General features: G+C 59.1%; 2 protein-coding genes across 14 annotated transcripts in view; both read right to left on the minus strand.

The window, feature by feature from the left end:
* MCF2L (MCF.2 cell line derived transforming sequence like) overlaps positions 1-3,508 on the minus strand; it is an 89,260-nt gene extending 85,752 nt beyond the window's left edge. The window contains exon 1 of one of the 3 annotated variants that reach the window (XM_045162495.1): positions 3,494-3,508. The gene's annotated coding sequence lies outside the window, so the exon portion shown is untranslated. Of the gene's footprint in view, positions 1-2,607; positions 2,741-2,850; positions 2,906-3,493 lie in introns of those variants that run through there. The other 2 variants (XM_045162496.1, XM_045162494.1) reach the window with 2 other exon arrangements.
* Positions 3,509-9,766: 6,258 nt separating this feature from the next.
* The window catches only part of ATP11A (ATPase phospholipid transporting 11A), a 103,135-nt gene continuing 86,908 nt past the window's right edge, over positions 9,767-25,993 (minus strand). For 2 of the 11 annotated variants that reach the window (XM_045162509.1, XM_045162510.1), the window contains exons 25-30: positions 25,675-25,810; positions 20,586-20,651; positions 19,874-20,031; positions 17,762-17,927; positions 13,700-13,803; positions 9,767-12,959 (exon numbers count right to left, since the gene is read on the minus strand). In XM_045162509.1, coding sequence (XP_045018444.1) covers positions 13,711-13,803; positions 17,762-17,927; positions 19,874-20,031; positions 20,586-20,651; positions 25,675-25,810 — 619 coding nt within the window. In that variant the 3' untranslated portion in view covers positions 9,767-12,959; positions 13,700-13,710. The other 9 variants (XM_045162514.1, XM_045162515.1, XM_045162512.1 and 6 more) reach the window with 8 other exon arrangements.

The raw sequence follows: 25,993 nt of genomic DNA on the forward strand, positions 1-25,993 counted from the left end.
CTAGTGGAGAAGAGCTCGCCTGCCAGTACGGGAGATGTAAGAGACGCGGGTTCGATCCCTGGGTCAGGAAGATCCCCCGGAGGAGGGCACAGCAGCCCACTCCAGTGTTCTTTTTTTTTTTTTAAATCATTGGTTTCAAGTTTACCCTGTGAATAGACACCAAGGATTCCATAATCATGAAAACTTGAGCACACGACTGATCAAAGAAAAGTTAACACATCTAGACAATAAATATACTTACAAACAATGCATATTTACGCATCCCACCAGGCTCCTCCGTCCGTGGGATTTCCCAGGCAAGTATACTGGAGTGGATTGCCATTCCCTTCTTCCACTCCAGTGTTCTTGCCTGGAGAATCCCATGGACAGAGGAGCCTGGTGGGCTACAGGCCACCAGGTTGCAAAGAGTCAGACACGACTGAAGTGACCTAGCATGCACACACATGGCCCATCATTTCCCCTGTTGGCTTATGTCTGGCTGGGCCCCTTCCATAAATGCTGCTTGTGGCCCCATGGCAGCAGCTTAACCTGCTTGGTTGTTGGTGGCGCTCACACCCACCACGCTGTCCAGAGCATCAGGGAGGGAGGCGGGGCTGTCCGGCTGGATGCCGGGACGGGGGACCCTCAGGGAGGTCCGGTCTCCACCTCCTCCCCACGCCTGTCCCTCCCTGCCCCTAAGGCTCAGTCTGTGGGACGACACCAGGGCCTTTCCCCTGGGAGTTGCCTGCTCTGTGTTCCGTCGCCAGCCCTAAGCTCTGAGTGAGAAAGGGACCAGTGAGGAGGAAGACGGTGTGGAGATGTTCAGCGCTGGTGGGCTACGCTCTTCGGTGTCCCCACCTGTATCTTCCTATTTGACTTGTTCCGATTTCTGTGGTTGCTCAGCTTGGTAATTTGAATACAGTTCTTCGCTTTTGCAACAGATTAGACTGAACGCCCCCAGCAGTGACCTACACCCACGCTGACATGTTGCCCACTGGGGCACAAGCTCTGCAGATGAACCCTGGGCTGCTCCTGGGTCACCTCCATGGAGCTGCGAAGGGACTGGTCCTCTGGGCTTCACAGGGACGCTGGGAGGTTCTGGGGGAAGCGTCGGGTTTCCTGGGGATGACGGCGCTGCCTGATACTGGATGAGGTGCTTCGGGAGCAGCCTCTGGCCACAAAGTTGAGGCCCGGCTCTGGGTTTCCAAGAGTTCCTTGGTAATGGCCACAGGGTGTCCGGGAGACCGTTGCAGGCTTGAAGTCCTGAACGTTTTACTAGGGGAGGCCCAGAGGAAAAGGACATGGTCATCCCTGAGGGGAAGGTACTGTGGACCGGCTCCATCAGCACAGACTCCAAGGGAGGCTGGGCAGTCCGACCGGCCACCCCATGCTGACCACACAGCGTGCCTTCTCTGGGAGCGGGCTGGGCCGCCACCCACCTTCTCCAGGGAGGAGTGGACCAAGCATCTCTTGAGCGGCTCCAGACGCGGCCCTGGGCCCTCGGGCAGGTCCAGGTTGCGGCTGGCACTCAGCCAGCATCTCCCACCTGTCAGGGAAGAGCGTCACCCCGGCTCTCCTGGGCTCAGGCGAGGGTGAAATGAGTGGACCTGAGAACAAGAGGCTGAGCTGAGTGTGGAGCAGAATGCTATCTTCTGGTCACTGTTCCTCTCACACTGCTAGCTTCTCCCGGAGCCTCTTAGCACCAGATCAACTAAGCTGATGGCCAGGTGCCACCAACAGAGCAGTTTATTCCGTTCGCACAAACGCTCCAGCAACCTCTCTCTCAACTTCAGGCTTTACGCCATTTTACAAAAGGTATGTGAGTTCCTAACAGCAGGAAGTTCTTCTGTCCAAGTGACCTTCATTCCACTACCAATCACCAAGACGCTGCTTCCCAGGTAAATCTCCCGTTTTCACAGCTGAGCCCCAAATGCAGAAAGAGCCTAATGGTGATCCAGACACCGATTACAGCCACAACCTGAGGTCAGGAGACTCCCAGTAGTGGCAGGGCTGGGAGGGAAGAGGCTCCGATTCGGGAGAAGGACGGGTTTCAGGCTGCCTCTGGGGCAGAGGTGTCCTCAGAGCGCTGAGCTCCGCAAACAGGTGGCCCCTGCGCCCTCCTCCTGATCCGCGGATCTCTTGGAGAGAAAGGCGCCCCAGAACTGGGGTCAGTCACAAGAAGAGTGGTGCCCAGGCTTCTGGCGCGGAAGCCCGCCACTCTCGCCAGCCTTCCCCCGGATCACTGCCAGGGGGGGCTGTCACATGTGGGGGGGGCGGAGGTCACAGAGGCCCGATCACAGCTGCGTCCAGGTCCTGGCCAGATGGTGAGCCTGGGACCTGGGGGGTGCGCCCCGCCCCGAGGGACGCAAGTGCTGAAACACAGCCAAGCCCCTCTTCCTGCCCCTTTGGGCTGACTCACCCAGAGCACGTGCCCTCCCGGCCGCCCACCTGGGCCCACAGGCAGCATCTGTCTGTCCGTTCCCGCCCCCCCGAAGTGGGTCCAGGAGCTGGGAGCAGAGCTCAGAACTCAGGTCCCTGAAACCGCTCTGGGCCAGCCACTGGGTCAGATCTGCACTTTAGGAGACCCTCCACCACGAGGTCTCCCTCAGGGCGCCACCCCTCACCTACCTGTCCAGTGGGGTCCCGGTCCCCTGGGAGGGACGCACACAGTCCAGCACCAGCACCCCCGGACACACGTCTATTTTTGTGGCCTCGCCCCTCCCAGTGGTCACACATCCTGGGGCCTCCCACGGCCGCCCCCACACATCCTGCCGAGCCTCAGAGTCACCTTAACCCCTTCCCTGTCCAGGGCCGGCTGGAGGTCCCTTAGGGGCAGGGTGGGAAGCTTCCAGTAAAGTTAAGAGGCTGCACCTGCTCCAGAAAAGTCTCCTTCCGGCCAACTGGAGCGGACTCCTGTTTAAGTGTCCAGCGCTGCAGAGAACGGAAGGTGGTTTTTAAAAACTAGTAGGAACACCGTTAAGAGTTTAAAGAGCAAAGGGCCTTATTTTTAAACCGCTGAGTCTTACTTTTCCGCTGCCAGTTTGAAAAGCAAAATAGCCAGACAGGGGCCGGGAAGTCCAGATTCAGCCAGCCGCCCTCAGCAGCCCCACCTGGCCAGGCACCTGCTGGGGGTCAGGACTCCGGGGTGCGGTCCTGGGAGGGGCCGGGCAGTGACAACTGTCCGCGGGAGGACCCCGGCCCGACAGTGGGGGGCGTCCCGCACGTGGAGCCCGCGCTCCTGCTCGGGCGGCGGCGCCTGGACACCGCGCAGCGCCCCGGCTCCGCCCCGGCCGGTGCCGGGGCTCCCTGGGGTCGCACGCGGCCAGGACGCGATTGGAGCGCGCAGACCGGTCACCGGAGGCGATCGGAGCGCGCGCAGACCGGTCACGAGAGGCGATCGGAGCGCGCAGACCGGTCACCGGCCTCCGGGACGCTGAGTCCGTCGGCCCCTCTCCCCGGCCCTCCCCGCCTCCCCCACCCGCGTCCACCGCCCACGCTTCCCGCCCCCACACACCTGCCGTGGGACGTCCTCCCGGCCCGGTCTTCCGCCCGCAGGTGCGCGGCCGCCCCTCCTCCCCGGCCTGGGGGAGGGGAGGGGAGGAGGGGGAGGGCTAGCGGGGCGGCGGCGAGAACGGTGGGGGAGGGGACCGCGCGGAGGGAGAGGGAGGAGCGCGAGGGCAGGATGGCTGAGGGTCTGCGCGGCGGGAGGGGGCGGGGAGGCGCCCGACCCCGCCCCCAGCGTGTCCCCCCATCACCGTCACCCCCTCCGCCTGCACGGAGCAGGCGGTCTGCTGTCTGGGCTCGGGGTGTGCAGGCCCCAGGGCAGGGCCGTGCAGCTGCGGGGGGGCCCCTTTTTTGCAAGAAAAGGGAAGAGACCGGCCTTTTCCCTTGTGGGTCCCCCTTGTTCAGGGAAACTCAAGTTCCCCAGTAGAACTCGGAAAGTTGAGGCGCACAGGCTGAAACGTCCCCAGTGTTGCTCTAGGTGTGAACTTTATTTTAGTTGGCGCTTCCAAACGTCTGCATTCTGTGGGTGATACCGGGAAATCAGAGTAAGACCAGCACAGAGTTCTGTCGGGAGGGCAATAGGCACAAACCCCAAGGTTCCAGGGAGCCCCACCCCAGGAGCCTCCTACCCGCCCTGGGGTGCGGCTCCGCTTGGAGGGGAGGGCGCGCCAACCTCTGCAGGACTTTCCTCCTCCAAGTGCGGTCCCCACCACACGGCATCGCCTGGCAGTCAGCCCCCGCCTAGCCAGTGCCCCGGAGCCCAGGCAGGGCGGCCAGGCCCCCGGTGGTGGGCATGGCTGAGCCAGGGCTGCCGAGTGGACAGGCCCCGCACACGCTCCGAGCGTGGGCTGCCGCGGGGAGGAGGCTGGCCCGAATGGACAGCAAAGAGAAGGCAGGACCTTCCTCAGCTGGACGGTTTCCTTCCCAGATCGAGTGGGAATGGGAAGGCCCCAGGAAGCTGGCAGAGTCAGAGCGGAGGCGGGGGCCTCTCCTCTAAGGGCCAGTTGGATGTGCGGGCGTGGGGGCCTGACCCGCTTGGTGGGGCCGCGGCCCCGTTTCACGTGACCTCAGGGACCCGGGGTCCTGGGGTCTCCAGGGACCGTGCTGAGTGTCACTGGGGCTGAGAGCCAGAGGGAGGCCCTCGGCCAACCTGCCAGGAGGACGGGCAGCGCTCAGTGACCCCACGACCCCAGTTGGTTCTGCAGGCCCAGCACTGCCCCCAGGCGGGCTTCCCGTGGAGGGTCCCAAGCCCCACCTCGGCCACAGGCACCAGGACCGGGAGCCTCTCCCACCACGGGGAGGCCTCCGGCCTTGGGACGTGGTCACTGGCCCAGGAGATCGCGGAGGACAAATGCCCAAGACGCCTGTGCGCTCAGAGACGGTTAGTGCAGATTCAAGTCTCCCGACTCCAAGGCGAATCCCAGAACAAAAGCCCGGGGCACCCTGCTGGCCAGGGGCCCTGAGGGCCAGGCCAGGCCTTTGTGCAGCTACCGGAGGCTCGGGGAATTACCATCACAATCAGGGCTCTGGGAGGAGCCAAGGGGAGAAGGCCCTTCTGCTCCGGCTGGGGTCAGCCCCTCCCGCGGGTGTGGGCCTGGGCCTGGGCCTGGGCCCGGGAGTCTCCTGGGGCTGCGTCTCCGCCTGGTCACCGCGCCCTTGGCCCTTCAGGGAATTGGGGACTTTGCCGTTTGAGGTTAATTCCTCTGTGGAAAGCCTCTCGCTCCCAAAAAGAAGTCTGTGTTACAGGAAGTAATCCCAAGTGGCTCAATGGGTAAAGAATCCGCCTGCAAGGCAGGAGACGTGGGTTCGGTCCCTGGGTCAGGAAGATCAGCCCCCCACCCACCGCATTCTTGCCTGGAGAATCCCATGCACAGAGGAGCCTGGTGGGCTACAGTCCATGGGGTCACAGAGGGTCGGACGGACGGAAGCGACGGAACACTCACGTAAGTGACACCGAGTGGGGAGGGCCGCCCTGCTCCCTATAGCTTGGGGTTCCCTGAGCCTCTCAGCATCTGCCCCTGCCCTCTGGGTCCAGGTCAGGAGGGGCAACTGGACACGCAGGAGGCTGGGTGGGGGGCCTGGTCCTCTGGAGTTCTGAGGTGACCCTGGGGTAATGAAAAGGGGGTTCCTCCCGTGTACCTGGGACCTCAGAGAACCAACCTGCTAGGGGAGACACGGGCGCCCCAGTCGCCAGCAGCCACAACCTCGTCGCCCGCCTCGCCTGAGCTGCGGCTCCTCGGGGCTTGTTTCTTGGCGGCTGGCCAACCCTGCCCCACGGCTTTCCTCTGGGAGGCCAAAGACAGGGCTCCCAGGTGACCCTCCAGTCTCCAAGGAATGCTGCTGGGTGGGCGGGCGGGGCCCTGAGCCTCCAGCCTGGGGTTTATTCAGGCAGCTACATGGCCCCAGGCCCGCCCTGGCCGCTGGGCAGTTCACCTTGCCTAGGCAGGGTCTCGGGGCCCCCGGAGCTCACCCCCAGTGTGGAGTTAGGCTGTGAACACTGATGAGACGGGGGAAGGAGGTGCTTAGCACCCAGACCAGTGTGGGCAGGACCCCCGGACCTGCTGGGCCACCGTGGGCCACGGTGAGTTAGCGCCGTGCAGCCCCGGGTGGGGATGTGGGGAGGGGCGGCTGAGCTCCGTTCCCAACCCCCCTCCCACTGCTCCCCCTCACACGCAGCACGACGGTGTCTGCCCTGCAGCAAGGCCCCAGAGCAGAGCATCGGTTGAATTGTGTCTCCCCAAAAAGATATGTTGAGGTCCTGACCCCTGTACTCTAGAATGTGACCTTTACAGACACAATTTATCTAAAATAAGGTCATCAGGGCGGGGCCCTCACCGAAGGTGACTGACAGCCTTGTGGAAAGCAAACGCTGAGACAGGCAGAGTGGGTGCCACCTGAGGATGGAGGCAGAGAGGTGTCTCCAGGAGCCCCGAGGCTGGGAGGCTCGAAGCCCAAGGGAGCCAGGTGGACCTCCGCCTGCGGCACCCATTTCTGCGGCCCCGGGACAGAGCGAGCAACAGCAGGGGGCGGTTTTACCTGCAGGCGGGAAGCAGTGCCTGCTCCCTGGCCGTCCTTTCGCTCCGTCCTGTCCATGGGGAGCAACCACCTCTTCCCTGTCCTAAGACAACCCGCAGGGGCCACGGTCATGGCTCGTTTGCAAGTTTTCGCAGAGACAGAATGAAGGGACAAAGCCCATGATTAAATAGTTAATCTCACTAGGGGATGGTGAGTAGGAAAATATGGGCGATCCCTGTAAGCTAATGACCGCTTGATAAAGCTCCACCTCAAACCCCCGGCAGAAGCATGAGGCCCGAAACAATAAAGCCACGGTGCTGAGCCCGCTCCTGCCCGGCGAGCTCACTGAGTTAATGGTCCCTGGGCCATGCTCTCTGCACTCCTGCAAAACAGTGATTTGTGGCCCTAGCTTGACCCTGGAGGGACAAGAAAACTCCCTTCGCGGCCTGGAGGAGGAGCTGATGGCAGCGTGACATCTACTCGGGAGACAAGGGGCTCGTCCCTCCTCCCCACTCCTCCTCTGATTACAAAACTGTAGCCCACTAAGTGCTCAGAGCCTGGCACTTCTCGCCCGCCCACTTGTAAGCCTCACGAACATCCTGTTCTAGTAAATCGCGTGTTGACCACGTGGCCCTCACTGAATTCTCCTTCGCGCTGGGACCTAAAGGACCCTGGTGCCGGAGCTCTCCGCAGCCCCCCTGAAATGGCGCCGGGCCATTCCAGCTTGCCGTGTTCAGTGTCGACGGTCTGCGTTTTAGCCTCTCGTCCCGAGCAAACTGTTTAGGTTTGTGCAAAAGTAATCGCTGTTTCACGTTGTTGACATTTGCTGTTTGATATTGGAATACATTCTTAATAAATGTGACTATGTGATACATCATTTTAATATGTATTTCTTGATTTGTGTTTTTTGCTATCACCTTATCACTTACTGTTTATTTTATAGTTATTTTAGACTATGGAAATAATGTTGGACAAAAAAGCAAATTCCAGTGATTTTCTTGAGTTCAAAATTGGTCGTAAAGCAGTGGAGACAACGCGCATTCGGCCCAGGAGCTGCTAACGAACGTTCAGTGCGGTGGTGGGTCAAGGAGTTCTGCAAAGGACGTGAGCGCCTTGATGATGAGGAGCATAGTGGCCATCGGAAGTTGACAGGGACAGCTGAGTGAGAGCCATCTTTGAAGCTGATCCTCCTACAACTACATGAGAAGTTGCCCAAACTCAACACCCACCATTCTGCGGCCGTTCGGCCTCTGAAGCAGATTGGAAAGGTGAAAAAGCTCAAAGAGGGGTGCCTCATGAACTCAAAAAGAATCACTGTTTTAAAGCGTCATCTTCTCTTAGTCTACATAACAATGAACTATTTCTCAATCGTATTGTGACGTGCAAAGAAGAGTGAATTTTATACAACAACCGGGACAACCAGCTCAGTGGGTGGACTTAGAAGAAGCTCCAAAGCACTTTCCACAGCCAAACTTGTGCCGGAAAAAGTCATGGTCACTGCTTGGTGGGCGGCTGCTGGGCTGACCCAGTACAGCTTTCTGAATGCCAGCTGCACCGTGACCTCTGAAAAGCAAGCTCAGCGAATCGAGAGGATGCACCGAAAACCGCGTCTGCGGCTGCACTGGTCAGCAGAAAGTGTCAGCAGAGGCCACAGATGTGAGGAAGGGGCGTGGCCCTCGCAGGGCAAGCTGTGGGCCTCAAGGGCGGCAGCCTCTAAGATGGGCTTAGGCCTGACACTGCCCACTAACTGTGAGGCTTGGTCTTCGTACCTGATTAAAGACGGGTTTCACTGGGCCCCTGTCAGGCTTGATTAGGGCGCATACCTGTTTCTGGATGATGAGTTAGACATTTGCCGTGTGACTAAATGCTCCTGAATTATTCCGACTGCATGCGATGAACTTAGCAATAGCAATAGCAATGCGATGAACATGTACTAAGGTGAGCGTCTTCCCTGGCAGGTTAATATGATGATGCAATCTTAGGGGTGTCCTCTTAGTGTGAGAAAGGAACTGATAAATTGTGTTATTTGTAAGATTTTTCCCTGAAAGAGGAAGCTTAATAATTGCAGATATTGATCACACTGGGACACAGCCCAGTGGAAAGAAGGACTGTGTTCACTCCCACACTGGTAGGAGCTGGCTGTTCACACCCGCACAGCCTCAGGCCAGGGTGCCCTCACTCACCTGAAAGGCAAGCGTGCTTCTCCCGGCTCCCAGGGTCAGTGTGGTCACAGGTCCCTGTCACCCGAGGCAGGTGTGGACGCTGTACCCCGGCGGACAGCAGCCCTGGGACCCAACTCACTTGCAGCATCTGTATCCTGTAGACTGGTGTGCTGGCCGCTGTGTGGTGACAGCCAAGGCCGCCCACTGGGGGTGAGTTACTTGCCTTTCCTTTGCAGTTTGGGGGCCGGGAAAAAGCCCCCGATTTAGAATTGTGCCCCGTAAAGTCAGAGGCCTTCCGAGGGACCCGTCAGCCTTGAAGGGGCCGCCTTGCCCCGGCCCAGCAAGGCCCTTTCTCAGGGTCCACCCTGATCCCCCAACTGAGTCAGAATCCCAGGAATGAGACTTTGTGAGGATCTGTGGAGTGTTTGGGGGTCAGTTTTCAGAGACGGGACGTGCAGGGGTGGCAGTGGCCAGCAGAGGAGGTGGGCAGGGCTGGGGGGGCAGAGCCGCTGGGCCCCGTGCTGGTGGGCCTCTTGGGGCCTGCAGGAACCCCCTGGGGCAGCACGGGCCCTTCTCTCCTAACTGCCCAGGAGCCCTGGGGCGTGGGGGCCAGGGTTTGGACAAGAGGAAGAGTGGAGGAGCCCCCAGGGGCCGGGGTCTGGCGGACAGTCGGGGAGCAGCGGGAAGGACAGGGCGCAGCTCCGGGCCCTCCGCCCTGGTGGTGCAGTTGTGGGCCTGGGGCCACCCCATCCCACACGATCCTGAGAGGCTGCTCCCACGGCTTCATCCCAAACAGAAACACTTGCTGGGAGACTGTTTGCCCAGCAGCTGGTCTTGGGAGAAACTTAATGCCAACTTCTGTCATCTTTTTAATCTATGAAGGGACTAAACCAGAACCTTTTCTTCTTTATTGCAAGCAGATTCAGGTCTCCTGCCTAGACGTTCTGCAGAAAAGTCCAATCATAATGAATATTTGAAGATAAATACTTTATCTATAGAAATAAAAGTTAAAAACAGTAGCATACAAAATAAATTTTACAGAAATTTAAGATTTGGTTTAATTCATTTAATTTTTCAAAGCAGATTAATAAATTATCAATTAAACATTACTGTTCAGAGGTTGATTTATTATCTTAAACACACCTACTATATTCAATAATTTAAAAATAAATTCCAGTATTTATGATGACAATACCTATAGATACCATTCGTGTTAAATATATTTTTGAAGATTTTCTTTATCACATTACATAATGAATGAACATTTTAAACAGCAATGCAGATGCACATAATTTTAAGTCAGAGACAATATATGCATATTAAAATTCTGTATATTTTGATAAGGTAAAAAATAAAGCTATATAAACTGATCTTTAGATTTTTTCTGCAAAAGTAGAATCACACTTTAATAATACTCCGACACATCTTCATTAAAGCTTTGTTTATGGACATCAAAACGATTCTCACCCCCATTCACCTACCCTCTAACTAAAAAAAAAAACAAAACAGAATGAACGCATTTGCCAGCTGACATTTTCCCTGTTTTTTAGAAATGGGAAACTTCCAAAAGAAAGTGCATACCAAGCTGTTACACTGAGTTGTTAAATAAATACCATTAATTTCAAGATAAGCAGAAGTGGTTGCATTAGGTTCTTCATAATCAGTGCAAAACAGGTGAACTTAGTGGTTTTAAAGAAAAAGGCCGGAAACTCCCCTTAGGTTGCCCTGAACTTGTGGTTGATGCCCGTAAATTTAAGAATAGTTACACTGTGTGCGAGGCGTTGCTATAGTTCAAGCTGCAAAGTCTCACAGGGTGAACTAGGCATCTGCGGCCTGTCACTGCAGAAGCTCCGCCCCCAGCGAGCCTCGCGGCCGTGCCCCTGGGGGTCGTTTGGTCTGTGTCTGCCCGTGGAGTCAAGGGCACAGGAATGGGCTGACTGGGGTTCTAACAGGAGTGGCCGAGAGCGCGTCTCTTCTCCCAGCCAGGACGTGGCTGCAGCTGGGAGGGTCCGGCCCTGGTCCCGAGGGCGGGTCCCCTCCAGTGGGGACGCTAGCTATGGGGGATGGCGTGCGGGTCAGGAACCAGACATCCGGACCGATGGGGGAGATGTTAATACGTGGTTATTGTGCAGCTGTGAGTAAGATTTTCAAAACTAAGGAAGATACTTAAATTACTTGCTTTAAGGTCAGTTTAAGGCAAGTAAGCACTGCCCACCGCCAGGTGGCAGTCTCATTGTCTTGTCTGAAATGTCCCTTCCCTGGTTCTCGTCCTTCCCTGGCTTCTGGACTCATGCCCCTGGTCCATCTCACATTGTCAGGCGCAGTCACTTACGAACTTCCCAAACAATTTTAAGAAGACATATTGGGGCGTGTAACGGTCAGTAGCTGTCCTAAGGAGACTTGAATTATACGAGGTAAGTGATAACCGTCTGGATACAGGCAGAAAGAGGACAGCGAACCGTCAAGAAGCTTCTATTTTAAGGCTGAAGGATAGAAACTAAAAACTAAAGAAAAAGCAGATGAAATTGCAATGAACGGTGAAGAAAGAGCAGAGCAAATGATCAGACTCTAAATATGCCTTGTAACTACTCGCTACTGCCAGAAACACCAAAAACAAAACAGGCGCAGAGAATAAAGTCAAATCTGAAAATTCACATTCATCAGATATTGAGACATTCAGCCAAAACGTTCATCAGAATTTAAATGTAAAGTGGCCAAAATGTCTTCAACTTAAAAAATAAAAGCTTTAAAAACATACTTTAAAAATTAGATATGGTACGTTAACAAATAAACGAATAAAAGAGATATAAACAGCTATGAAAATACTTCAGTGCAAAGGCAATTTTAAGATCTCTAAAAAAATACATTACAAAGAATTTGTTAACTAAAACATACAGAGAATCTGTCCCCCACAGGTATGACATTTACACCCATTTTAGGTTCTTAAAAACGGCTGTAAAACGCACACACGGCTGTTTGCAGGGTCTGGTGCGGGCCTCACGCAGGACGCGGCGTGAGTGACGGCGAGGGGGCGGGCCCTCGGGCGGACGCCCACCCAGCCTCAGGCCCCTCGGCGTCACCCCACTCTTTGGTATGCTTGCCCTTCACCTGCTTTCTCCGCACCACCTGTGTACCCTGTTCTGCGGTCAACTCCTCCCCTCGTTCAAATAAGTATCTCACAGGTGAGCATTACAGCAGCGAACCACGCGGCCTGAGTGACTCGGGAGCAGACCCAGGTGGGCGCAGCACCGGCCGGCGTCCGCAGGGCATCCAGAGGGGGCAACGTTCAGCTTCCGTGTGACCCTCCCCTAAAACGCCGTCAGTTGTACCTTCTGAAGTTTGAACCTCAAACTGAAATGTTTTCCTTACGGACCATTAAGGCTACGTCGAATGGGTTATTTCTAGAAACGGAGATTCCGTTACAGGAGAGAGACAGGGTTTACCGCCCGGCTGCCTGCGGGCGGCAGGTGGGCAGCGGTATTGCTCTTAGGTCTCCCGGGCCGCCTCGGCGACCCTGGGCCAGGTGCGGATCTGGGGGCCAACGCGCCCGAGGGGCCGCTCCCCGTGGGGGTCTGAGCACCGCAGCAGAGGCCGGCCCCGGGCACCCAGGCCCCCACGCGTCCCCGCAAACCCTGAAACACCCTTCCCACAACAGCAAACCGCGCCTGCGCCCTTAGCGCGGGAAGGGGTACCTCTCAGAACCTGTGCTTTACAGGCCAGGCCCCCCCCAGAGGCAGCGGGGTACGGGGAGGGGCTCCCCGAGCACGCGGGCAGCACCTCCCCCGGAGGGGCGGAGTCGGGCCAGATGCGACCCGCGGTCAGCGTCACCACGCGCAGGTCTGGACGGCAGCCGTGGACTGGGCGGGGGGCCGGTCCGAAAGCAGAGGTGTCGGGCTCGGGAGGATGGAGCAGACCGGACCCCAGCCCGCGAGGCTCGGCCATGCTCCCCGGAGGCCCTGGTAGGGCAGCTGTGCCTGGAGCGGACCGAGACCCTTGAGCAGAGGTCCTCCCGTCGCCACGCGTTCGGGGAGGGTAGCAGGCTCGTGCATGTCCTTCTCGGTCGCCACTCAAGGACGCCTGTCCCATCTTCCTCCTCCTCCGGCCGCAAGAGCAGCACACGCCACGCAGCCCTTCGGGGCTGGACCCTTGCGTGTGGCCTCCTCTGGGGCCGCGGGTGGTGGGAGACTGAGCAGGAGGGGCCCCGCGTTTCCTGCCTTCCAGGGCGCTGCCCGGGGTTGGAGACTACAGAGTAGCAAGTGGGTGACTCCCCAGAGGCAGTCCTGACACGAAGCGCGAGGTCTGCGGAAACAGAAAGGATAGAGTCAGTCCCGGGACCCTGCGCGGACCCCGTCCAGACCCACCAGCGCAGCCGCAGCCCTCGCTGCCCCGACCGGGGCACCCCCGAGCGTAGCTGGGCCAGACACCGGGCGGCGTGTGGACCATCCGTCCCCTCCTTGCGTCCACTGTCCCGCAGAAAGGTGTGTAAACACGAGGCCCCTCCCCAGGCCCCAGGCTGAGTGCGGCTCCTCCCGCAGTGCATCTCGCTGGACCGCTCCGACGGAGGCCCCGACGGTCGGAAGCCCAGGTGGTCAGACTGGACGTGCAGGGAGGGGGCAAGCCTGCCGGGAGATGCCCGCTCTGGATGCTGAAGGCGCAGCTGGACGCCTGCCCCGGCCTGGCTCAGAGCCCTTTGTTTATTCTGAAAGGCGATCTTTCCTGGAGGACCTTTCAGGTGGAGCCATGCCCACCACCGCGGATGAGAATGAAGGCTGAGTTCTGGACGCCGAAGGACGCTGTGGGCCTGTGCGCCGCACAGATGAATGTGCACGCACGCTCACACGCGTGTCTGGGTGTGCACCGCAGGCAGCCCCAGGCGGCCGGCCTCTCCAGTGGGCCACTTACCGGGGACCGACCCCACGTGTGGGCAAATCTTTGTCACCGTGAACCTAACAGAAACGGCACAGCACGGCAAAGCTCTGGAGGAAACCCACGCGGTCCGCAAGAGCACAGCACACGGGCTGCCCGCGGGCGGCCGTTACCTATCCTCCGGCTACTCGCGCCTCGGCCGGGGCTCGGGGTCCGTCAGCAGCGGCCGGTCGGGGCTCGGCGCGGCGTCGGCCGGGGCTGGGCGGCTCGGGCTCCTCTGCAAGGCGAGGACAGACACTGAGCCCGCGCCGCACGCCCCGCTCTGCGGAAAGGCCGAGGGAGATGCGTGCGCGAGGCCCCGCTCTCGGTGCAACAGCGGCCGATGGTCGGGGCGCGGGACCCGGGGCTGACGGCCCTGCCGCTCACACCGACCTTCCGGAGACTGCGCTGCTCCTGAGGGCGCGCAGGCCCGAGCGAGGGGCTCTGCACCGGCCGCTCTCTGTCTGCCTGTCCGTCTGTTCCTGCCTGTCCCTGCGTCCCCGTGTGTTCGCCTGCCTGTCCGCCTGCCTTCCTGACGCTCTGTCTGCACCTGCCTGCCCATGTCCCTGTCTGTCCCTGTGTCCCTGTCGGTCCGTCTGCCTGTTCCTCTGTCCCTGTCTACCCGCCTGCCTTCCTGTCTGTCCCTCTGTCCCTCTGTGCCTGCCCGGCCCCGTCCCTTGGCCCCGTCTCCAGTCAAACAAAAGAATCCTGGCCTGAAGCTAGAATCCGGAGGTTGGGGTGTGGCAGGGCTGCAGGCCAGCGGGGTTGGGCGTTTCTAGTACGAACACTGAGGCTTTCCAATCAAGTGGTGTGAATTTCTCAGTGTCTCGGAAGAAGGGAACTGCAGGAGCTGGAGAAGCACAGGGTTGGAGGTGCAGATGCCCCCCGACTAGGCACAACGGGCAGCGGGCGAGAGGTGAAGCAGACTAGCACTCAGGTGGTTGCTCTTTGCGGGAGTGCATGCCCATGGGTGTGCAAAGAATAAATGCACATATGTATACAGATGCCACACGTGTGTACATACACACACATGTTCATATGTGGCGGGAGTGGAAACACTCAAAGCTGTGCGTGCCCACGGGTATGGACAGAATAAATGCACATGTGTATACAGATGCCACACGTGTGTACATACACGCACATGTTTATATGTGGCCTCTGTGGTTTTCACTTGAATAGGACAGATGAAAAGAAAAAGCCACCCATCTCAAATGCAGCATGTTCCATGGAAGCACTAGCCAAGGGTTCATTCCTCCGAAGTTTTGCCGAAATTGGCTGGTTTTGCAGCAACACCGCATGGACCCTGTGTGCGCCGGGCACTGGCTGCAGGCACCGTGAGGCGCTGCCTGCTTTGCGGTCACAGCCGTGGCCACGGACACCCAGAGCTCAGAGCCCTTCACCAAGCAGCAGAGTCCGGCTTCTGCAAAGGCTCAGAAGCAAACCAGCTCTCAGTAAACCCCATCAATCGTCAGAGTATTTATTTTTAGCCCAGAGTTGGCATGATTTAACTGGTTTCACAAGCACCTCCTGTGACTTATTAAAATGTTCCTAATAATTTCATCCTAAATGTCTTCAAGTGTGTAAACAGTGAGATAAAATTATGTAGTTTATTCTAACAAATTCTGATGCCCCAGGTTAGAAAAATTTTGATTGCCAATAATTACTTGAACTTAAAAGATGAACAACTGTTAACATTTTCCTATTAAGCAAGCTGCCTGGTAAAGCAGTAACACCAAGCACGGGCCTTCAACGTGTGCCATTGTGGGGACACAAGAGGGGCATCGAGACACAGAGGACGGAGAACAGGTAAGCGCGTCCTTGAAGCCTTGGCTCCAGGCGAGAAGCCTCCCACCCTGGGCGGCGGCCACAGAAAACGGTGCGGCTGCTCCATGCTCCTGAGAGCGAGCCACAGACGCTGTTTAAGGCACAGGTGGAGTCTTTTTCCAAAAACAATCATACATTTTTAAAAAGATAAGACAGACTTTGGTGAGACAGTTGACCCCAAACACGCCTGTCCCGGCTTGTCCACAGTCTAGGGGCCCGGCCGAGGCTGCCTCTCCCGGGCCGTGGTCCCGCCAGTCCCGCGGGCTCCACACGAGGGACAGGGAGGAGCTGCCTCGGGCCCCAGGGCGAGGCCGGCGCTGACCCCGGAGCTGCCCCTGCCGCGCGGGGGCTAGGACTGGCCTCACAGCTGCCACCAGGCCAGAGGGGCGCTGAGGCTCCCCAGGGAGGCCCCGCGCAGCCGTGTGGGTGGAGATAGCCCTGCGCCCGCGGCACCGGGGGCCTGTGTGCGTGGCTCCCGAGCTTAATCGTCAGCCCTCCATGGTCCTCCGATCAAGTCCCAAACATGCAGAAAGACAGAAAAGCGTCACCTTGTTCCGTTAGAAAGTCAGACTGCTGGAAGTCTGAGAAAGCATAAAGACGGTGGGCTGCTCGACAGAAAGGCACTGGTTCCTAGTCTGCCGGTCCCAGAGGTCAGAGGTCAGAGGTCAGGAGGCCATGCACATCGTTTGCAAACAAGATTTGGGCAAAGAGGCCGGAAGATGAAAGGAACCAGGAAGGGAAGAGACAAGAAAAGGCAGTGAGTCGGGGGTTGCACCCGGAGCCCCTGCGGCCCGTGGAAACCTCCCGTGCGCTCCTGCCCCGCCCTGGGATGGCCTGAGATCACCGAGCAGCTCTCGTGAAGCTGCCGGTCAGGCAGGCTCTAAGCCCTCTGCGCCCCCTGGCTGGGCACCGCGGGCAGCATCTGAGATCAGCCCCAGGGGTCCGAGAGCTCGCCCGCCTGACTGGTCACCTCCGGGGGCGGTCACTGCAGTGACGGAGGCTCCACCCCACAGCCAGCCACAGCGCAGCGCTTGACGACTAAGAGCAGGGGGCCCTGCGTTCCCCAGAGGGACACGGGGGGCGGGGGGGAACGGACGCCCTCGCCTGTGGTCACCCGCCCTCCTGTCACTCACACCTGCACGCCCCGCCCTCCTGTCACTCACACCTGCTCGCCCCGCCCTCCTGTCACTCACCTGCACGCCCACCCCCTTCACCCACACAGGTATCCTGCAGGATGGCCTGCTGCGGCCTCTGCCTCTCAGAGCATCCCTCCTCCTCCCCAAGGGCGCATGGCCACCGCCACAGAAGGACGGGGTGGGGGTGGGGGAAGAGGTGTGGGAGAAGGGGGAGGGGGTGCGGGGTCACAGGGGCGAGGAGGTGAGGGTTCACGGGGGAGGGGTGCGGGATCATGGGTAGAGGGGGTGTGGGGTCACAGGGGTGTGGGATCATGGGGGGGGTGTACAGGATCACAGGGGTGAGGGTGTGTGGGGTCACAGGTGAGGGGTTACGGGGGTGAGGGGATGCGGGGTCATGGGGGTGAGGGGTCACAGGGGCAGGGGTGTGGGGTCACAGGGGGAGGAGTGTGCACAGGGGTAGGGGTGCGGGGTCACAGGGGTGAGTAGGTGTGGGATCATGGGGTGAGTTACAGGGGTGAGGGGGTGCAGGATCACAGGGGTGAGGGGTGCAGGGTCACAGGGGTAAAGAGGTGGGGGACATCCGCTCCTTGAGAGCTCTCTAGAAACTCCAGGTCACGTCTGTTTGGACGCTGGCCTGGGCATCCTTAGGTCTCACCCATCTCCTGAATCCAGAGTTCTGCTTGTTGGCGTCCCCTTGGGAGCACGGAAAACAACAACCCTACCTACTCATGACCAGAATTTCCCAAAATGAATGCTAAAGTGTGACCCACATTTCCATCCCTAAAAATAAAGCAATTTTACCTTCAAAATAAGGATTAATCAAAAAAACTTGTTTAGGTTCACACAAAATAATTTGCCTTTTGTACTGGCTTAATCTTTTTCTCTTAATCTTTTCCTTATTTCAGGGCCTACCTTTCCAAGTCTAACCACTGAACATGTAGTTCAGGTGTAAAATCACATGTCACCGTCAGCAACACTGGACGGACCACCTTTCCTGCTGCCTCCCCGGGGCCCGCCCCACGGTGCACCCCCTGGCTGCAGGCCCCCAGCGGGCACCTGGCGTCGCCATTGGACAGATCACCTTTCCCGCTGCCTCCCCGGGGCCCGCCCCACGGTGCACCCCCTGGCTGCAGGCCCCCAGCGGGCACCTGGCGTCGCCATTGGACAGATCACCTTTCCCGCTGCCTCCCTGGGGCCCCCCACGGTGCCCCAGCTGCACCCCCCGCCCAAGGGTACCTGCACTCTCTCGGTGGCACTGGGCCACAGCTGCCTGCACAGCACCTTCTTGAGGACGTCAGGCAGCAGGCTGATGGTGACCAGCAGGACGATGGCCAGCCAGGCAGGGCCGCTGGACAACATCTGTATGAACACGTAGTACATCCTTTGATAACTGAGGAAGGGCCTGCAGTGTCCAGGGAAAGAAAACCACAGCACGATGGCCGATGAGGAGCTGGCGGAGACCCCCGAGTCCCGCACGGAGGGCCATCTGCCTTGGCGGGATCCACGTCCATCTCTGATGGTCACGGTCCACCCGCTGCACTCGCCACCGGCTCACCAGGGGGGCCTCTCCCCATAGCGCTGCGTGACTTTGCCCTGAAGGCTGGGTAGCGAGCATGAGAGGCGGGGGAGTTCTATGAGGTCATTCCAAGGAGGGAACAAGCCCCAGAAGTTCAGCTTCAGAACAGCAGGGAAGACGTTTAAACATGAAACAGGGGGTTTTGCTCAATACCTATTAATACAGAGAAGATAGTGTTCTCATTAGCAGAATGGCTAAACACAAGCTTATGCCAAAATAATTTTTTAAAATTTCTATAAAAATACAGAGAATGAAATGACTTCCCTGCCAGGCGGGCTAGGAATGCCTTTGGAGACGGGCAGTGAAGGGAAGGTAATAGTCCTGTCTTTCTCTGTGTGACCCCACAGACTGCAGCCCGCCAGGCTCCTCTGTCCATGGGATTCTCCAGGCAAGGATACTGGAGCGGGTTGCCATTCCCTTCTCCAGGGGATCTTCCCCACCCAGGAATCAAACCTGGGTCTCCTGAATTGCAGGCAGATTCTTCACCATCTGAGCCACCTGGGATGCCTTAGAAATGGGCGGTGGCTGCACTAAATTCGAGTCTCACGGCTTCATGCTCCTAAGTGTCCAGGCCCAGGAGCAGGCGGGGGGTTTTGGGGGAGACTTTCTCTTACACAGCCGCTTGGAAAGCTCACTAGAGCCGCAGGGATCTCAGGCCAGAAGTCGGGTGGCGGGAAATCCACCAAGGGCAGGTCTGGTTTTCCCGATGTGTAATGCACGGAATGGCCACTAGAGGTCAGCAGTGGAGCGGGCCACGGGGTGGACGTCCACACAGCAGCCTCCACGCCGGGACCGGATGGACCAGGGGCCTCTCCCCAGGGTCGGGGGCTGCCTGCCCTCACCCTCAATCCCTGCGCAGTAGCGGGGAGGCCAGGTGGACGGGACACTGCTTCCGGCCTCACGTCTGGGCAGGCCTGGGCCTGGCTCACTGCCCCCAGCCGCAGCCCTGCTCAGGACGTGCTGCGCCCAAGGAGGGGGGGTCACAGGAGCCCCTGCACTTGCGTGACAGGCGGGAACAAGCGCCTGCGGGCCAGGTGGACATGCCCGCCTGTGACGTGACGTGACCCGGGGCAAGGGCCGAGAAGCACGGCGGGCCCCCGGGTTCTGAGGGGCGAATAGGAGCTCACCAGGCCGGCCACTTAGACGGGACACCCTGGGCAGAACAGAGTGCGTGCAGAGGCGCACTTGAGACAAACGCAGCCGCCGCCCGCCCGTCAGGACCGACGGCTGGGTCAGTCTCTGTCCACCCCCAGGTGGACGTTCAACTGGCAGCACGGTGACCTTCTGAAAAGTGCAACTGGGCTCCGTGGCTCCTCTGTTTAAAACCTTCCATAGTGTCCTAATGGTCTCTGGAGGAGCCTTCCTTCCGGGCCTGCCTTGGGGCACTTGCCTGCGGGGCTTCCTTCCTTAGGAATGACCCTGCCTCAGCCCAGGGCCAGCGGCCCAGAACACTCACAGGATGAGGTCAGCGCTTTTCTCCCAAGTTTCTGTTTAAATAACAGCTTTTCTGGGGAAGCTATCCCCGACCTTTGGTCAGTCCCTTCCTGGAGGGTTTGGCCTGTTTGTCCCCCATCATGCTCATGATGCAGCGTGTCTCCCCTAAGGGAGGGAGGGAGATCACCCCGCCTCGTCCCCGTGGGCCCCAGGCCCTGGTGTGAAGCCCCTCCTGCACACAGTGGGCACGCAACCTGCACCCACACGCGGGACGAGGTGGGACTGAGCCTTCAGGCCTCGGTGATACGACGGTGACTGAGAAACCATCAAATCCGTACCAGAGGACTCCTCCCCAGAGGAGGGAAAAGACGATGTAGAACAGCAGCGAACCCCAGATGACAAAGTGGCTGACCCAGGTCCAGTAGTGGGTGTCCAGCGCCAGCTGAAGAGAGACCAGGAGGTTAGCCGTGGCGCCATCGGGCCTGTCGGCGGGAGCCTGGGAGAAGGAAGCCGGGGGGGCGGGACAGGAAGCAGACACAAACCCCTAACTTCAGCCAGAGCGTCTACAGGGGCCTGTGTGGGAGAAACACAGCCCAGATTCCCACCCTGCCGGAAAGTGCCCGGACCCCGGGGTTGGGGCGCCCCCTGCAGGAGATGCTACTGCCCAGGACACGGCTCTGGGACATCCTGTCTCACTCTCCGACCCAGGTTGGTAGGATTTGGGACCTTCATGACGATATTGCACGAAGAGCCTGACTTGACTTTAAAAACGAGCTCAGTTTTCCACAATACACTTGTTTCAGTTAAAGTGCCCTTTGACTACACTGGGGGCGGGGCTGCCTGCCGTGTGAAAGCAGTCCAATTCCAGTCCTTTCACACAGAAAAGGCTGTGGAATCTCCCTCCTCCCCTGCTGTGTAATTCTGAGCTCGCCCCTCAGGGCCAAGGCCACGTTAGTGGCGGGGAGATGACCCCGGCAGGCCGGGGTCAGGGTCAGGGCCAGGGCCACTGGGCGGCCAGTGCACGGAAGCACGTGTGTGCAGGGCAGGTACCTTCAGGGTGACTGTGAGCACCATCACAGTGAACACCAGGGTCCCGAACGTCCAGTTTCCAAACACCTGCGGAGAGAAAGTCCAGTCACCTCTTATTAATACAGACTGCCTCTTCCATACTCAACACAAGCTTCCGAGCATCCCACCCACCCACCGCCTGTTCGTCCAACCCCAGAGACACGGGGACCTCCTGGTGTCACCGTGATGGGGGGTGGGCTGCACCTAGGCCCCCGGCTCCAGCAGCATCTGTGGCCGCCCAGTTCTTCCTGCAGGCCGCCCGAGTCTCCCCCTCGGCGCCCCATGCGCCAGACGGGACGGCCCGGGAGCTGGAGTCTTGGTGTGCACAGCACCCACCCTGCCCCTCCAGCCCACGCTTTAAGCAGACAAGACCTTCAGCCCATCGCCCCACCCGACCCGCTCTGCGTGGCCGAAGTGAGCCTTAGTGGAGTGAGTCTGACCTCTTTCCAACTCAAAACCCTGAGGGTTCCGACAACAAACCACGGGTGGCATCTTCCTGGGGCGGCATCATGGGTGGGGGGGGTTGAAAGGGAATGGGGAGACAGGACGGAGCTGCACAGAGGCCAGGGCAGGTCCATGGCCAGAGCCGCGGACACACAGCGCAGCCCGGGAGAGGCGCGGCCCCGGCCACACAGCGCAGCCCCGGAGAGGCGCGGCCCCGGCCACACAGCGTGGCCGGAGAGGCGCAGCCCTGGCCAGCAGGAAGGAGACAGGCAGCACGCTTCTTGCCCAGAGACGCAGACACAAGCAGAAGGAAACCCCGGGCAGATAAGAGGCTTTATCCTGCGGACAAACCAGCCTCTTGGACACGCTGCTTCTCGAGAGCTGGCAGGCCCAGTTCTGATTTGTCAGGTCTGCGAGCTGCGCCTCTCAGAAGAGCTCCTGCTCTCCTTTCAGAAGACACACAGCTGTACACCACAAAGCGCGAGAAGCTGGAACTGCGGTCCGTTCTCGGCCAAGGAAACGTCCCTGCAGGTGCTCACTTCAGGTGAGTGTGTGGGTGTGCAGTTAGTGAGGCAGAATCTGCTTATAGAATATTCTAGAAGAAAAACCGAAGCATTAGGACTTCTGTAGGAAACGGACCTAAGGACCCTCACCGCTTGATTCTTCACTTCATCATAGTGATCAAAACTGGGCTCAGTGGCTCTCACCAGAGGGGTGTCTGTCCGGAGCTGGGGACACCTGCCATGCCTGGGGACCTGGTGGACTGGGGGGCACTGGCCTCCCCCAGGCAGGGGCGGGGGTCTGGATGGCCCCCACAGTGACGTGCCCGGGCCGGGAACCTCCCAAAGCAGCGCTCTGCCTTCAAGGCTTACAGCTTGGGCAGGAAGTGAGGTCAGGCGGGCCGCGCTGGGCGCGCCCAGCAGGTGTGGGAGGACGAGTCGCCCGTGTCCTCTCCCTGGAAGCTGCCGTTTTCAGCCGAAAGCAGAGAGTGACGGTGCAGGAGGCGGCAGCTCTGAACCCCCCGGGACCCTCAGCTGCGCGGCAGGAGCCCTGGGTCCGGGCCTCTGCCTCCTTACGCCCCAGGCCCCTGTGTCTGTCACCCCTGCTGGGTGGGAACCCCGAGATCCCATAAAATATCAGAGAACTGCGCGTGTGGGCCTAAGGACAACGCGGGGGGTGGCCGTCCCCGCTCATGGGGACGCGGCCACGTAATGCTCCAGGAGCTCCCCCAAGCTCCCTCAGCTACGGGACAGCTCGGGCCGAGACACTGAAACCATCTGTCCTCATCTCTACGCTCTCTAGTGGGGGCTTCACTGGGCTCCAACCCCCTCTGTCAAAGGCTCGTCCAGAGGAGACTTTTTCCAAGTGAGGTCAGTTCCCCAGTCCCCAGTGAAGCCCTACGTCCGGTCTGATTTCCTAAAGGAATATTGTGTCCCCGTGGGGTGGTCACATGGGGTGACACTCTCATCCACAGGGCGTCCCCCGTCCCTGCGGGGGCTCCAGGACCGTCGGGGCCGTGTGGGAGGGCGAGGAGGTGCAGCTCCGGCCCCGCCGCCCCACACCCAGGTCCTGGTTTAATCCCTCCTCTTCACACTCTTTTTCCTCTGAGACTGAGTACTCTACAGGAAATTTTTCCTGCTCACAGACGCTCTAAGGCCCAGACTGATGCAGTTTTTATGTATAAGATGATTCCACAACAACACGTCCTGTGTTTCCTGAAGGTTGCAGTTGCAGGACCGTCTATCATGCTCGCTCCACGTGCCACCTCGGACCCTTGTGGAGCCTCGGGTGGCCCTGTGCTCAGCCTGCCAGGCAGGGGTCCTAGGCCGGCTCTCGGGAACTTCCTGGCTTCTATTACTACGCACCCTAAACTTTCAACCATCCACCCGGTAATGCCCCACTGCTCAACTACAGTAAAATCACTGTCTTCTATTCTCATCTGCAAAATAGCATGGCTCTTGTCTGTGAGGAAGATACTCCAAACTTGAATTTCTCTGTTTCAAAGGTCATCACCGATTCTATCGTCCTTTCGACAGATCCACGAACATTCCTGAGTCGAATGGGGTCTCAGCGGTCGCCTCCTGACCGTCGCAGGGCGAGGCGGCGGCACCATCCCACCAGCGGTCGCCTCCTGACGGTCGCAGGGCAAGGCGCCGAGGTCGCAGCGAGATGTGGCCTCCGTGGAAGGGCAGCTGCCGTCACGGGGCACCGGCCGCCCGAGGCTGCGCCGGACTCACAGCTCTGTTTGCAGCTTAGTTTGAATGACACAGACCAGCTGGTAACATGTTCTCAGTTCTGTGAGAGATCCAACCCTCCCACCCGCAGGACGCACAGGAATCATCTAAGAATCAGCAGTCTGGAACAAGAAGCCGCCTCTGGGTCCAGAGTCCAACCACAGACAACGTGCGCACTCAGCCCGGGCCTCCACTCTCCTGGCCTCTGCACTCCTGGGGACAAAGGTCCGCCCTGGGCCCCGCGGGCCTTGTGCCACTTAGCACTGGTCTCGCTCTCATGCCTCTGAGTCTTTAGGTTGCTCACGGTCCCCTGAGCACGAGGGACCCAAGGCCCAGCGGTGGACAAAGGCCCACGTCCAGCACCTCCCTTTGCAGGACTGTCCTGCCGGCTGCTTGCTGACATCACTGGGTGTCTCAGGAGCGTCTCCCATGACAAGAGGTGCGTGACTCGTGTGGGTTCTGTCCCCTGGGGCCTCAGAGCTCTGGGTCCCCACCGACTGGGGGCCTCTCTACCTCCGGCTCCCTTCCTGTCATCGTTCCAGGTTCTAACCAACACTTCTGTCCAAGATCAACCGAGGAAAGGCACTCAGCCGCAGGCCGAGGGGAAAGGTGCTTGAGAATCTCAGGAAAGACCCTCTGGACGCTGGAGTGGCTCAGCGCACCCTCGGGAGCGAGGGGCACAGAGACAGGGACCAGCAGGAGCCCTGGCTCACAGGAAGGACTTCAAAACCATCCGGGCCAGTACCTCTGACCACAGAGCAGCTGGACGACACGCGGCTCCCGCCCAGGTCTGTGCTCGAGGCTGCCCGGCGACCCGCGTCCATGGCCAGGGTGTGCGTCCTGCCCACACACACACCCGCCGTCTGTGGGCTTGCAAGGCGGGGCTGACCACGTCATCTGCTGACATGAGAGCCGTGCTGTTCGGCAGCCTCATGGACTAAACACGCACCCGGGCTTGCTCTAAACCCCCGCCATCGCCCCGCGTGTGCCTGAGCATCTGCCTGCTCGACTTTAACTCCAGGAAACCGTCCAGCGGGAGGGGCGACTGCAGGGGGCGAGGGTGACGCCCGGAACCGGGACCTTGGTGCTCAGGACACGGAGCCTGAGCTCTGCAAGATGCACACGGGTGAGTGCTCAGTGCCGGCTCCAGGGAGAGCTCCGTGAAGATGCAAAGAACCAGAAACAGCGCGAGCCAGCCCCACCATCGCTGGCAGCACCCGAGAACCACTCAGCTAAAAGCAGGAGGATGAAGGCTCTAAAACTGGGAAGATTTCAGAAAAGTGCAGTAAAGCTCTGAAAAACCCTCAATTCTGTAAATGCTGGTTTAAGTTACAATGAGAGACAACAGTCCTTTTCAGCCACGAGAAAAAAGGAACAGAGAAATCGACGGGCAAACAAGTTGCCCAGGACACACAGCAAGACTCAGAACTTCAGGCCAAACACACAGAGGGAGAGATGGGCAGAGAGAGGCGCCCCGTCAAGCAGGACGAGCAGGGGACCCCTGCTCAAAGCCCCCTTCTGTTTTGTCGACCCCGGGACACTGGACTGGAAGCAGGATGCCTGGGGCCGCAGCCTCCCGACTCTCCAGGCAGCAAGGGGTCGGCCATGTTCAGAGCATCCCCCCCACCCCCATCCCGCCCCGGCCGCACCCGCCTGTGTGTCTTCCTACTTATTTAGGGCAAGGGAAGACCACACAGATCCAGAAAACATCACTGACACGGCGGGCGATCTGGCACGGAAATCCAGGGAGACGTGACCCAGGTGGACACACACGGTCTCCGGGCCGACCCTGCTCCCACAGACGTGGGGGACGGGCTAAAGGCATCTCTACTGACAAAGCACACAGATGGGGTCACCCTGGAAAATATTTTCGAGAAATATTTTATTCGGAATGCACTCCAGAAACATAGAAGACACACCCACAGATGTCTTACCATGTGTGTGTTGCTGGTCATTATCTGAGAGTGGGAAGGAAGCCGCGGCAGAAAAAAAAGCGAGACACAAATAAAACAACCCCCAGAGATTATGCAAACACCCAGAGAGCTGTGTGTCTATCAGAAACTACACCGTAAACTGCCCATCGCTAAGGAAACAGAACTTAAGCTACGGACGTGAGCAAACGCTAAAGTGGGTTAAATACCAAATTATTTCCCAAATTAAATAAGCCACGTCCTGATGACTGAGTTGGACCCCTAGATAAATACCTGATGGTGAAATACAAGCTATAAAGGCTGGACCCCGCCCACCCCGAGAGGGTGTCCCTGCAGTCGGCAGAGCCCCGCCATTGGGTCCGCCCCATCTGCAGCGGACACCCAGACGCCGACCCGTGGGCCATCCCGCGCTTCACCCCCAGACCCTGCAGCCCCGTCGCCACGGCCCAGCCCCTCACGCACCTGCCCGTTGCTGGTCACAGTTGTATTTTCAAACATGAAGTAAGCACCGAAGAAGAACACCAGCGCATCGAACAAGCCCAAGAGCGTCCAGTAGATGAACGCGCGCCAGCGGAGAAGCGCGTTCTTGGCGATGTCCCTGAGGGAGGAAGAGGTGGAGACGTGTGAGGCGTCCACAAGGATGCGCCCACCTGGCGCCTCGCCGCGTCCCAGGGCCCCTGACCCACTGAGGGCCTCGGAACGGCAGAGCCAGGGGCCGGGGGGCGGCAGGAGAATGAGGCCCAACACTACTCGGCAGAGCTCCAGCATGGGGCCTGGGGCA

Source organism: Bubalus bubalis, chromosome 13 (genome assembly GCF_019923935.1).
Source record: "Bubalus bubalis isolate 160015118507 breed Murrah chromosome 13, NDDB_SH_1, whole genome shotgun sequence".
Classification (NCBI taxonomy): Eukaryota; Metazoa; Chordata; class Mammalia; order Artiodactyla; family Bovidae; genus Bubalus; species Bubalus bubalis.